General features: G+C 57.2%; 1 protein-coding gene across 2 annotated transcripts in view; it reads left to right on the forward strand.

Moving 5' to 3' along the window:
* The first annotated feature begins 3,335 nt into the window (after nucleotides 1-3,335).
* UNC5A (unc-5 netrin receptor A) overlaps nucleotides 3,336-13,698 on the forward strand; it is a 62,161-nt gene continuing 51,798 nt past the window's right edge. For both annotated transcript variants that reach the window (XM_081287767.1, XM_081287768.1), the window contains exon 1: nucleotides 3,336-3,649. In XM_081287767.1, the coding sequence (XP_081143893.1) occupies nucleotides 3,580-3,649 (70 nt within the window). In that variant the 5' untranslated portion in view covers nucleotides 3,336-3,579. The remainder of the gene's footprint in view (nucleotides 3,650-13,698) is intronic.

A 13,698-nucleotide genomic window follows, 5' to 3' on the forward strand; every position in this document is an offset into this window, starting at 1 on the left:
AGAACCATTTGACCTGGAGGAGTAAGAATTCAGGAGAGATCTTTGCTTTCTGAAATAGAAGCTGTCTGAAGTAACAGAAGCAAAGGAAGAGGCAGACGTACCTGGTGTAACCTCAGAAGGCGAGCTCAATGAGGGGCAGCTTCATGCTTTCTAGAAAGGAGACTGTCCCAGCCAGCAGAGTGGTTGCAGGTGAAATCCGTGCCCTGTCGCTGGGATATTGTAAGCAGGAGTCTACAGACATTTGTTGGAGAGTCTCACCTCCTTCCCTTTGAGTCCAGGGCTTCTGGGAGGGCAAAGTCCTGAGGTCACAGTCAGCGCTTGTATCTGAACAGGATCAAGGGCAAAAGAGACTGGAGGTGTCAGGAGCCCTCCTCCCATCTGGCCGTCTTACCTTTGGGTCTGAGACAAGTCCTTCCCTGGCAGCCCTCCAACCTGGATTCATAAGCAGAATTCAGGTGGGAAATCTACTCCCCCCCCCTGCAAGGCCATCCCTCCTCCTCCTGACATGGCCCTGAGTTGAGTACCACTTAGAAGGGGACAGCAGAGCTGAAGCCTGATTAACTAAAAGAATGAGCCTATGTGAAGGTCTGAGGACAGTGTTCTAGGAAGAAAAGCAAATGGGGAATTTTGAAAGTGGGAAAGAGCTTGGGTGGCAAAGTTGTCAAGGTAGGCAGGGGCCAGCTCGTGCTGGGCTTGCAGGCTGTGGCTAACACCCATGTTGCTTTCTGTGTTTTTCAGCTCTCCTTTCCAGGCATATAGTAGGATTACATTTCCTGGCCTCCTTAAAATTGGGGAGCCGGTTCTGACCCAAGAATTATGAGTCAAATTGGCATGACCTTTCTCAGCTGAGCTATTGGTCACTGGTAGGTATACCTTTAGATTTCCCTATTCCTTTGTCTCCTTGGCCAACAGTGTTCCAGAAAGTATTTTTAGCTAGGGTTCAGAGTGAGGATCACCTGGAGCAAAGGACCCATGATGGGCAAATAAGAAATAACCTTTGTTGACTTAAACCACTAAGATTTGGGGGACTATTTGTTATTATGATATAATCTAACCTATCCTGACTACTACAAGGACCATTTTACTCTGGCTGAAGGGAGAGGGGATGAGAAATGAAGAGAGCCACTGAACTAGCAGAGGATGAGAAAAGATTTCTTGTATCCTAAACCTTATTCCCAAATTCTAATCCTAGAGCAGAAACTGCAAGAGTAGGAAATGTAAGGAGCATGGCCACTAAAATCAGACCTCCCAGAGACCCATTTCAGCTACCTCTTCAGTCACAGAGTGACACTGGCTCTGGCAATAAGACACTTTCCCTCCTCAGGCCTCAGCCACCTTATCCATATAGTAGGAATCATGTTGACTTAACAGGATTGCATGAGAGGATCAAGTCAAATTACAAACACTCGCAAGGACACGTTGGCATCCAGCAAATATTATAATGTCATCTTGTAACCCAGCCCCCAATCTCACTCCTTCATCCTCAGTCCTAATCATTTCCCTCATACTGTGGACCCTCAATGCAGGTCTGCCACTTTCCCCTCCTCCTACCCACCTCTGTTCCGCAGGGGATGGGCAAGGAAGTTATGGTTTCCAGGGGAGCAGCCTGGGCACACGCTGCCACACTGCTGCTTCCAACACACCACACACACACACACACACACACACACACACACACACATGCACATACACATTCCACATCATTTGTAAATCAGTCCCCTGGATACCACATACATACAAACAGCCCCCAAATCATAGTTCAAAAAGGAGAAGCTGGTAAACATTTTCATCTGGGCTCACATGAGGTTATAGAAAATACATTTTATTTGTTAAACATTTTAAATCAGGAGATTTCACATGTAATGGCCTGTATTGAAAATTTGGAAGATAGAGCCATACTGAGCCCCAATCCCCTCTCCCCGCAACTGGCACCTGGAGCAGAAGTGCCAGCTGCCCCTTTAGATGGGATCCTGTGCTCTGTCACCAGTGCTGCCCATTGCTTCCCTGGCACTGAGGCCCAGGATCCGTGGGTGCACAGCTGGAGCTTTGGCTGAGATTTTTTTTTTTAATAGTAGAGTTAAGAAGAAAGCAAAACATTTTTCATAACCCTTCTCTATCAAAAGTGGGAAACAAAAGACAGACCGAGAGAGGGCCTCGTGTCTCAAGAAATACAGGAGAGCTCATATCTCTTTGTGGAATCCCAGACCATTCTTATATCGCCTAGCCTGCAGCGCCAATTTATATTATTGACTGGCCCCGCAGGCGTTTAAGTTTGCTAGCCTGCCCTCACTCTTCAATTGCCCTCCCAACCCAGAGTAGGACCTTCTCTTTTTCACATCACTCGTAAGGTGCACGCGGAGCGGGTTTGTCGTTTCCTTTCTCCTTCAAGGCAGCCCTCTGTTTATTTTAACCCGATTAGGGAATGGGGGCGGGGAACTAAAGATTCCAGCAGCGGTCATTGCTGTAAGCTCTGAGAGACGACGACGTGACTTGCCCAAGGTCACAGGGCCTGAAGCGGGAGGTGTCTAGACCCTACCCCGGGACTTTCTAGCTCCATAGCCCAGCTAGTTCCTTCACGCCCACGTCTCTGGAAGCCGTGCGCTCTCTGGGCGCAAACACTGAGCGCCGGGTCGGTTGCGCTGCGCCCTAAGGTTGTTTCCTTCTGAGGACTGCACCGTAGGGTTAGAGAAACCTTGGGTCACTCTGTTATGCGTGCCCTGGAGTCCACTAGGCTGCGTGGCTGTGACTGCGGGTGGCCCCGAATCTGACCTGCCAGTCACTGGGGCCCTGGGAACCCATGCGCGAGGGCCGCGGGGGCCCCAGAGCTCTCCCGCAGTCCCCTATCCAAGCCGCCGGCTGGCAGCTTACCGCGGCGCGCTGGCGGCCTCGGAGCGCTTCTGGGAGGCCAGGGGTGGGGGGAGAGGACTGCAGCAGAACCTGCCGGGGGCACCCCAGCCCTGGACCGCTCTCCGCAGGCTGGCGCCGCGCCGGGGTCGCCGCAGCCCTGGGCCCCTCCCGGGCCACCTGTGCGCAGACTGGCGGGCCCAGGAGAGCCCGGATCCAGATAACTAATCCACTCCGGGTTTCAGACTCCTGTCCCAGTCCCTAGAGACCACGAGGGGCGGTGGGAGGCCTCCCCGCCCACCACCCTTACCCCTCCCTTGGGGAGCTTCAGGCGTCGCCCGGAGGGATCCCCGGTGCTGGGGGCGGCCCGTGCGCGCAGCGCCTGGCGGCCCGGCCCCTCCTTTCTTCCCCCGCCCCGCCCCGCCACCGCCCCGCTCCTGTACTCCAGTCCGGGTTTTGTGGCGCCCGCCGGCCCGCTCCCCGGCTGCGGGCTCCGCGCGGCGGCTGGCTGGGTGCGCGGCGCGGCTGGCGCTGCGCTCCGCCCCGGCTGCATTGCTGCGCTCCCGGTGCCCAGGGGAGCCACGCGCCGAGTGCGCCCCACAGCCGGCCGCCCGGAGGCAGCGCAGTCCGCTGGCATGGGCCCCGGGGGCGCCCCGAGGTGGGGCTCCGGGCTGAGGCGCTGAAAGCCTCGCTCCCGCCCGCGGGGCCCCGCGCCCAGCTCGCCCGCCTGCGGCCATGGCCATCCGGCCCGGCCTGTGGCCAGCGCTCCTGGGCATAGTCCTCGCCGCCTGGCTCCGCAGCTCGGGTGAGTCACGCCGCGCGCGCTCTGGGGAGGCTTGCGGGGGACCGTGCGCGTGAACGCTCGCAGCTGTGTGTGTCGGGGGGTGGGGGGGGGGTCTCTGACCCGCACTGCCGGACCTGGCTCGGAGCCCCCAGAGGCCAAACTTTGCGAGGCGGGACGCGGGGGCAGCCTCTCGCTGCTGCGTAGCTTCGCCGCGCGCTCTCCCGGAAGCCTGGGTTCTGCCAAGTCCAAGAGCAGCTGGCAGCGCACGGGGCTGGCGAGTATAGACGCCCCACGCCTCCGGGTGGGGGAAGTTTGCTGCTTGCTCGGCCCCAGAGCAGGATCAGGGTCTTGAATCAACCCCAGGGAGTCTGAGTTTGAAGGTTCAAAGATTAGAGGGTTTTGACTACATGCCAGTGCCCAGATAATGAGGCGCGGGGTGCGAGGAGGTGGCTAAGATACCTCTTCCCGGTAGCATCTGCCCCCAAACAGCCACTCACAATTTCCCAGCTTGGCACCTGGCCTCTCTGCCCACGTCCAGAACACAGTGTCCTCCTCTGTCCCCGCCATACACGCTCGCACACGCACACGCTCAGGCGTGGAGGCGCATACAACAGCCCCCAGCTCTTGCAGCCCGTGCATTCAAAGAGCCCAGGCCCCGTGGTAGGGCTTTGGCTGGGGGCCTCCCTGGTCCGTTGACCAGAGTTGTGTGCGGTTGGTAGGCGGGCTTTCCCTTCCTCCTGAAACTCCACAGCCTTTCCTTCTCCCAGCACGTCCTGTTGGCCCCTTAACGTGTTTAGTAACTCAACCCTTAGTCCACCTCCTTTCCCTTGGGTGAGGGGGCTTGTGGGGAGGAAGTTCCCCTGGCATCCTTTGTCTGGTCTCTGGGAGCCTCCACCTAGGCTGAGCTGTGAGGGCCTCCTGATCTCTGCCTCCCCCCCATACACTTAGTAGAGCTGAGGTTGTGGGAGGGGGGGTTGTCATTTGTGTGATCAAGGGGCTTGGGACTTGCCTGGTAATTCCAGATTCTTGATGGCCCCCAGAACGTGGGGGTGTGTTCCCCAATTTACCCAGGCCACAGTTCATCACCAGAGTGTTAAAAGGATCTTTGGGGTTCCTGAACTGCCAACCCAGATTGATCAGAGATCAATGAGTGAGAGCTCAGGGACCAGCCTGATGATTGAGGCTGATGGCTGTTCCTTAAAGGGTTTCTATGCGCAGCGCATCCTGCACTCACCACTGCCTGACCACCCGTTCCATCCTGCCCTCTAAATCCTCCTCTACCCCATCCCACTGGTTCTATCTCCCTTCCCCCTCACCCACTCCCCCATTCTCACTTTAACAAGCCCTTCTTCTCCACAGTCCCCCTTGCCCATCCTGATGGGGCTAGTAGGCTGTGCTGCTGCTGGTGTGTTCATGTTGCACACATGTACATGTTAGGGGTTTGTGCAGATCCCCAGATGAACACTCAGGGGGCGTGGGTTGCACCGTTGACCATGGTGAGCTGATGTGTTAACGCTTCCCCACACATGGGAGGGGCTGCCGGACATGGGGTAGGTGCCCAGGAAATGTTTACTGAGTTGGATGTGTGTGTGAGAGCTGTGTGGCCATAGCTGCATGTCACCACATGAGCCCATGTGAGGGCTGTGGGTTGACTTGTGTGCCGGGTACTTCGGGGGTTGGTGTGGCATGTGCAGCACTGGTATGTGTGGAGCCAGATGCATTTATGTGGCCTGTGCACATGTGCAGCGGCTGTGCTGTCACACAGGTGAGTGCAAACACGGGTGACAGGTGCTGGTAAGTCAGGTCGCTGAAGCCAGGAATGGGGAATTGGATTCCTCTGGAGGCCATGGCCCGGGGGGAGGGAGGACCTGCATCCCTGGGTACTGGGGCACCTGTTGGGGCCCAGTTTGAGGTTACCTAAGGCTGGCAGGTGGGCATTGGTGACACAGGGCTGCCCAGGAGCAGAGCCTGCCTCCCGCATCAACTCTCAGGCTTATGAGAGAAGACACTGAAGGGTACAGGGGTAGGGGCAGGCCCTATTTCTCGTTTGGGGCCCTTTCCCTGCTGTCCCCCACAGGTTCTTGGCACTTATGGACGCCCAGGCAGGCTGGCCCTTCGGTGACCCCGGCTCTTCCCGCTCCCGCCCAACAGCTCCTCAGCAACAGCAGCCAGTGAAAAACCGTCTGTGACTGGCTGAGGGAGGGATGGCCGGCTGGGCAGGCAGCAGGGGGCGCCGGGGGCCAGCACTGCCGAATCACTGCAGCCTCCTGCTGGCTTCCCAGGCCGCACGCCCACCCTCTGTCACCCAACATCACACCCCACTACCTCGATAAAAGCCTGTCCCTTCAGCACAAAAGCACCTGGGCAGGCCCCTGTCTGTGCCTGGGCACCCACCTGTCTCACCAGATTGTCCCTTTCTACCTAGCCAGTCACACAGCTGGCACACATGCCTCCCAGTGTTGGGGTCCTCTCCCAGATACCCCAACACTCTTAGAAGGGGGGGGGCATGGGGAGCTGGCTCTCCTGGAAGATGGGGGGAGGGGAACCAAGCTTTGGCATTGTCATCCTGACCCCAACAATCTGCCTTTTTTCCCCTTCCTGCTGCCTCTGTCCCATCCCCGGGGAAGGCCTGGACCTCTCTGTGCACCCTCCACCTGCAGGCTGGGTTGAGAGTCGTAATTCTCAAGGGGTTAAGAGATGCCCTGTTCTTGCTCACCTGACCTTGCACATGGGGTAAGCTGGGCTTTGGGGTCCCTAGGTGCCTCCAGGAAAGGGCTGATCCTCTGACCTACTGCCCACTCCCCGCTTGCCCGTGTTGGGAAGGACTTTGAGCCAGAAACCAAATCTCCAACCAAGAGGTCTGACTCTTAGGAGTGGCCCCCTTTGGCCCCCACCAGGATCCAGGGGCCCCTCACGCCTCACATCCCTCCTTCCTGCCTGGTGCTGCTCTGAGCCCCCAGATCTGTAGGTCTAAGCCATCGGGATGGGCCTGCCCTGAGTTGAGGCAAGAGACCCCTTCCTTGGGTAAAGACCCCAGCACTGGACTCAGCTGCCACCTGGAGTCCCTGAACACACAGGCCCTGCCTACTCACTGCAAGTCAACCCTCTCCCCTCCCCCCTTCCCAGGGCCCCTGCCTCCCCCCTCCCCCTGTCCCCCAGCCTGGGGCTGGAAACCTTAGTGTCTCCCTTGGCTCTCCCTTCTCCTTCACGCTTCACATCTAATTTGTCACCAAGTCCTCCAGCTCAGTCCTACTTGTGACATTGCTGGCTAACTTTGCCTCCCCCCCGCACTGCCCCTGAATTCCCTCACCTGGGCCACTGTGGTAGCCAGTCCTACTCATCCCCTCCCCTTTTACCTCTTCCCAGACTAACCCCCTGGCACTGGGCCAGAAACCTCTAAAAAGCTTTCTGCAGCTCCCCAGTGCCTGCAGGTGAAGTCCAGACCTGAGCCTGGGGGACCCTGAGGGATTTCCCTGCCTCCCTTGCCTCACGTCACCAGCTCGGAGGTTGTGTCGTCCTGAGCTTTAACCACTTCTGGTTTTCAGAGTGTAGCTCCTTTGTCTGCAGAACCTGGTGCCCCCTGACCCTGCCAGCATGCCACCTGACACCCAACCTCCTCGGCTCTGCCAGACCTAGGCCAGGTCCTCTTGCTCTTGCCCATCCCCATACCCTTCTCCTTAGCTTAGCCCCTCACCCCCTGCTGCATCCCAGCCTCTCCCCAGCTCCTCTCCTCCTCCGGGTCCCCAGCACACTGAATGAGTGCTGTGAGTGGGCTAAAGGACAGAGGTGCTGCTTCCTCAGGCCTAGGGCAGCTGCCAGCAGCCTCTGACCCAATGGCCAGTCCTACTTGTCCACTCTGGGTGGCGCTGTGACCATGTTGAGTGCTGAGTCTACCTGAGGGGGCCACTCCTAAGAGCCAGGCCTCTTAGTTGGGGATTTGGTTTCTGGCTCAAAGTCCTTCCCAACACGGGCAAGCGGGGAGCGGGCAGTAGGTCAGAGGATCAGCCCTTTCCTGGAAGCACCTAGAGACCCCAAAGTCCAGCCTACCCCATGTGCAAGGTCAGGTGAGCAAGTGACCCTGTGACCCTGTGACCTGTTCTCTGCCCCAGCATGCCCTGAACCATAGCCATCCAAGTGCTTAATGTTTTTTCTTTCTTTTGGTTGGAGTTTGGTCCCCTGGCCAAGCAGGGAGGGACGCTGCAGCCAGGGAAGAGAGGTTTACTTTGCCCTCCTTGGCAGCAGCTCCCATCCTTGGTCCTGAACAGACTGCCCTGCTCCAAGGAGGTTGGAAGTGACCTCCTATCCAGGATGGGGATCGATAAAGCCAGGTCCATCGTAGGAAGGGCACTGTCCCCTGGCACCACACACGTGGAACCTAGCTCACATTAGGGCATTTGTGAGTGACCCACACAAACTGCATCCCTGAAACTGTTAAGAAGGCACCTCCCTGCCCACCCCATCTCCATCCTAGCATAGATTTGTCCCCAAAGAAGGGGGTGTTTTCTTGCTGCTCTGCATCACCTGTGTGGGGCTCCTTTCTCCTGATGGGGAGAACCCTGGGTCCCTGGTCTCAGCTGCCTGTGATCAGCTCTCGCAGCCCACCTTCATCCCTCTCGCCAGCTTCCGTGGGGGGGGTCCTCCTGCCCTCCAGGGAGAGCCTCGGCCTCCTCTTCCCTCCTGGGGGAGGGAAAGGGAAGAGCTCTGGAGGAGACAGGGCTGGCTTCCACTCAAGCCAAGCATCCTTGCCTGTCCCCTGTCTGTAGAAGAGATCATGTCGGGCATAGTAGCACATGGATGGGCAGCACGAGAGAGCACCCAGAGTGGACCTGACATCCAGCAGGTGCTCACAGCCTGTCTCCTTCCTCCATTGTCATTTGAGGAGCATGAGCTGGGACAGAACTGGGGACTTCAACTGCATCAGGGCTGGGGCCCAGAGATAGGAGACAAAAGCTGCTTCACTGCTCCCTACCCCAGCCCCAGGCAGGAGCCCCAGGTGGGGTGATGCACATCTACCACTCCCTGGAGGGACTTGGGCCAGTGCTTCAGGTGTCCCAAGGGCAGTTGTTTGGAGGTTCTGAAAATTATGATTGGGCTTCAGCCTATCCTGAGATTGTGCTGATGGTCAACTCTGACACACAGCAGCAGAGGGGAACAGGGGCCCTGCGTGGAAATAAGTCCTAGTCTTGGCTCTACTGTTGGCTGTGTGATTTTATACAAATTACTTGATGTCTCTGAGCCATTTGCCTTTTTGTATACTAAAGGGACTCTACTGGGGAGAAGCTGCTACTCAGAAAATGCACCTTGGGAACCTCAGGTAGACTCAGCACTCAGTAGCAGGTTCCCCAGGAACTGCTCACACCTGCCCAGCACCTGCCAAAGGCACCAACAGCCCTAGCAGTGGCTGCCTGCATTGCCTGGGAGCAGGTGGCTGCTGGGGCACAGCCAAAGGTGGCTGAGAAGCAGAGCTGGAAGTTGAGTCTCAGCCCCCAGCCAGGCAGCCCAATCCTGCTTCAGCTGATGAGCACCCCCAGCAGACTTCTTGGGGGACCCCAGAAAGTCCAGGTATCAGCATCGAAGGCCCACCCTCTCTCTTCCCAGGCACTGATGCCAGGGGCTACAGGCAGCTTTGGCCCCCAGGGCAGATGGAGGAGATGGTGGAGTGAGCGGGTTGGCAAGCACTGGGGTCTGGGTTTGGACCAGGAGGTCCAGGGAGGTGCTTAGGGTGTGAACTTACACCATGTGAGTGCAGGGCCAGCCTCCAAGAGTGGGAGCCTCTTTAAATTCTGTGCCCTTGCCACCTCCAACACTTCCCCTAGTCCTGGCCCCAGATCCAGCTCCTCCTGCACTTCTTCAGTTTCATTGTCTGTAAAATGGACTCAAAACGTCCCTCCTCACAGGGTGCTGGTGTGGGTTAGGGGGCTGATACATAGCCATCCAGCACTTGGTAGGCACGAAATGGTAGCGATTGATGGTGGTGGATGTGGCAGGGGGCGCTCTTCCATCCTGTCTGGCACGGACAGGGGGAATCTGGATGTCTTTGTGGCAAAGAGTGCTGCTGGGGACCAAGTAGAAGAGAGTTCAGATGAGACTCTTATTTTGCGATGGGGGACAGGCATGGCTTCTTTTCTCTGTCCCTTTTCATGCCTAGGGCAGGGCACACAGAATTCCCCTCCCTCTCTCTTAGTGTGGTTGTGGACTGGTCCAGCCCAGACCAGTGCAAGACTGAGGGCTGGGGGAGACTCGCACAGGTCTGGGGAGGCCCCAGTGGCAGCTCCTCCCCACCCGAGAAGTTTCAGGTCCCATTTAGGTAGGATGGGGACTCTGATTTGGGCCACGGTGGGAGCACCAGAGGCCAGCCATCATCCTGACTAGTGGGTCCTCCATATCAGGGCCCCTCCCCATGCCTCGTGTCACTGCTGTGTCCGTCTGGAAGATTCAGGGTCACCTTGAGCTCCAGGCAAACATGTGGCTGAGATTTGGGGAGTGGATGAGGGGTGAGGGGGTCTTTCTAGATCGACAGACCTGAGGGACAGACGCAGGGGCCTTGGGGAGGGAAATTCTGATTCTGTATCCCACTTTCCCCAGCCGAGAGGCAGGTGGAACTCCCCACGCCCCACCCTGCAGGTCCAGCCAGGATCCTGCAGGGGGTCCATCCCGAATTAGACTCCACCCCCTCCTAATTGGGGCGGGGACCCAGTGGAGCCGAGGGGCTGCAGATTTTTCTCAGGTCCGCATATTCTTTCCAACCACGCACAATACCAACTGTGCCAGACCCGGGCTGGTCCTCTTATCGCCCCCTGCGTGACCCGATCCGCACCCTCCGCGCCCCCTCCTCGTCCTCAAGGTAGCTTGGCGGGCGGGGTCCCTCCGGCCAGCCGAGCTGCGAGGCACGTGAGCGGCCGTGGGGCGGCAGGTGCGTGAGCCAATGGGAGCCCGAGCCGAGGGGACTAGCAATTAGCCGCGGCGCCCGGCGGCCGGGGCTTGGGGAGGGGCGCGCGCCCGCCAGGGGCGTCGGGGCGCGGCGGAGGCGCTGTGAGGCCGCGGGATGGGCCCCGGCCCCGCCCCGGCGCAGGGTAATTAATGCGCGGTAAACTCGGGCGGCCGAGCCCGGGAAGGGGCGGGATCCCTCCGCCCGCCAGCCCGCCCGCGGCCGCCCGCCGGATTATCGGCTCTTTGTTCGGGGCCTGTTAACAAGTTCCTGGCTGAGCGCTCGGCTGCCGCCCGGGAGCCGGCGTCCAACCTCCCGGCACCGCCGCTCGGCGGCCTCCGCCCTCTTCAGTCCTCGCGCCCAACTGCAGCGCCCAGCCTCCTGCCCTTTCCCCGACCACCTGCCAGGCTGGGTGAGCGGAGCAGTCCAGTGCACGGGGCTTCCTAAGACCGGGGCTGATATTGCAGCAGAAACCTGGGGGGTGTCGCACCACCTGAGCACCTCCTGCAGGCCAGGGGCTTCAGATGCACCGCTGTCCTCATTCCCATTTTACAGATGAGGTAGGGCATCCTACTTGTACCAGGACCCGGCCATCTTAACCATGTTGGGGTTTCAACCTAAATCTTTAACACCCTATGCATTCTACCAAGTGGAGAGGACCCTGGAGCGGGAAGAGGAGGAGCTTTGGATAACTGTAGACTGCACATGGTTTTTTCTTTATTAACTTGGTGATGGTAGTAATCATAATCCTGGCGAGTGCTGGCCTCTGCCTGCACCATTTCCTTTCAGGAGAACCCACGAGGCAGGCTCGCCCCATTAATTAGATGAGGACACTGAGGTATGGCTATAGGAAGTGGCGGAGCTGGGACCTCATTACTGCTCTGCTAGCTCCCCCACCCTTACCCTGTGGGAGGCAAAACCCTGCCCATGTGCCTGTTTACTCAGGGCTTTGTCTGATGCCCCAAGGACTTTATGGGAGAAAGCTAGGCGACCCTGATTCTTGGGCTAAGTCCCTCCCCATCTACCTCCCTCATGCAGACCCCGCCTGGTGGGTGGTGAGCTTGCTTCCTAAACCTGGAAGGGATGTCCAGGCCACAGGCTGTGATTGTAAACACTCCCCACCCTGCAGGTTGGTTGCGCTCCCCTGTAGCCTTTTAAAAACCAAAGGGAATTGTTCAAAACCACTTTCTCACAATGAGGGAGAATCTTTTCAAGTTAGCTCACCCAGTTGGTTCTTGGCTCTTCCTTCTGGGGCCACAAGATGGCTTCTTCCCCTTTCCAGTTATTTAAGACAGGGCTCCTGCCTGGCCTCCTGTGCCCCTCTCCAGGCCAGCCACTCCAGTCCTCTCAGCTGTTTCTCAGTTCCAATCCCCCTTCCAATCCCCTGCATCCTCATTACCTTTTCCTCCAGATGTCAGTGCAATAATTGTACCCTCAGTCCCAGGAGCTTGTCACAGTGGCACAATGCCCCAGACCAGTGGCATAGGATACTAAGATATCTGTTGCAAATATTGGAACACCCAACCCTCATTGCCTTAAGGGGGGGGGGGAATTTTATGGTTCATATAGCTGAAAAATCAGGGGTAGCTCTGGTTTCAGGCATGGTTGGACCCAGGGAAGCATGCGTGCTCTTGCAGCGGCATCACTCCCCAATAAACTCTCCCCTAATAGTCCCAAAGTGGCTGCCAGGAGCTCCCAGGGCTACTACATCTTCATAGGCCCAGGTCAGGAGGAAAGAGCATCTCTTTCCTCAAACATCCAACAGATGCCCCAGTCTTCCCTCACTGGTCCAACTCAAGGGCTACGCTCTGTGTGAACCAATCACCTCATAAATGCTCATAACTCCTCAGCCAGGGGTTATGGTTATGCAGATGGATTACCATTTCTAGAAGCTTCTTATCCACCAGGAAAGGATGGGAATAACCATCCTCCAGTTTAACCAGTAAGTCATTAATACATTTTGTCCAATTGTTTAATAACCCAGCTGACTAACACCACGGACACAGCCTGCTCAGAGATACAGCTGGAGTCTAGACCGACATTAACTATTTAATCAGCATTGTTAGAAAACAGTGCTGGCTGTCCCACAGGTTTCCCTTCCTGTAACCGTGCTGTCGTCTGGTTCCTACATCTCCATTCGCTGAGCCTAAGATATTTCATCAGGTGCCTGGCTGAAATCTGGATATGGTTGGTTTCCAGTCTGGCCTTCATCTACCAGGAGAGAAACCCTGTAATAAAGAGAAGCTCTTCTGGTTGGTGTGGTCTGTGGGGGTCCCGGCTTGTCTCTCGATGTCTCTCCTTCCTTGGGTCACAGGCATCTGATTGAGAAGCTCTACTAAAACTGTGCCTGGAGTTTTCATCCCGGTCACTGGCTGTTCAGTGGACATTTGTTGGGTTGTACATGCTAGCCCTTTTTAAATTTTGAGACAGGGTCTCACTGAGTTGCCCAGGCTGGCCTCAAACTTGCAATCCTCTCGTTTCAGCCTCCTGAGTGGCTGGGTTTATAGGTGTGCACCACCGTGCCAGTCTAAAGCCTGCTTAGTAATCCTCTTGTTCCTTTTCCCAACACCCCAATCTCTTATTAATATCCCCCTCCCCTCTTTTTGGGTTTAAATTCATGAGAATCACTTTCTGTTGCTTAGCCTCAAAGAACCCTAAGAGACATATTGACTGAGCCAAATGCTCTTCCTTTATTGACACCTAGACCAAGACTTACATACACATCTCCCGCCCTGGGCCACCCCACTCCCACCTTCTCAGAGGTCAGCAGGACTTGTCAGTGCCAGGAGCCTTGAAGTCGTTCACAATATTCAGCCTCTCCCTGTCTCTCCTTGGTCTTCCGTGCTTTGTTACTAGCTTTGCTCTTGACTCTCTGGTTCAGGGTCCTCAGGCAGAAAATGGCAGGCCTGTCTTTCCTGGTCCTGCTCCAAGCACCCCTCCCACCACGGGCTGTGTCTGGGCCTGTACTCAGCTGTCCAGCCCCTCCACGGTGGCTTTGTCCTTGGTTTTCAGCCATCTTCCCATGCTGCTGTCTGGTCAGAATCTGTCTGCTTGGAGGTCTCACCGCTGCCCTCGCACGAGTCTAGAGATCTGCTTCCTCCTGATCCTTTAGGATCACACAGCTGCAGGGCCATTTTTCACC

Source organism: Spermophilus citellus, assembly GCF_964194105.1.
Source record: "Spermophilus citellus genome assembly, chromosome: 1".
Taxonomy (NCBI): Eukaryota; Metazoa; Chordata; class Mammalia; order Rodentia; family Sciuridae; genus Spermophilus; species Spermophilus citellus.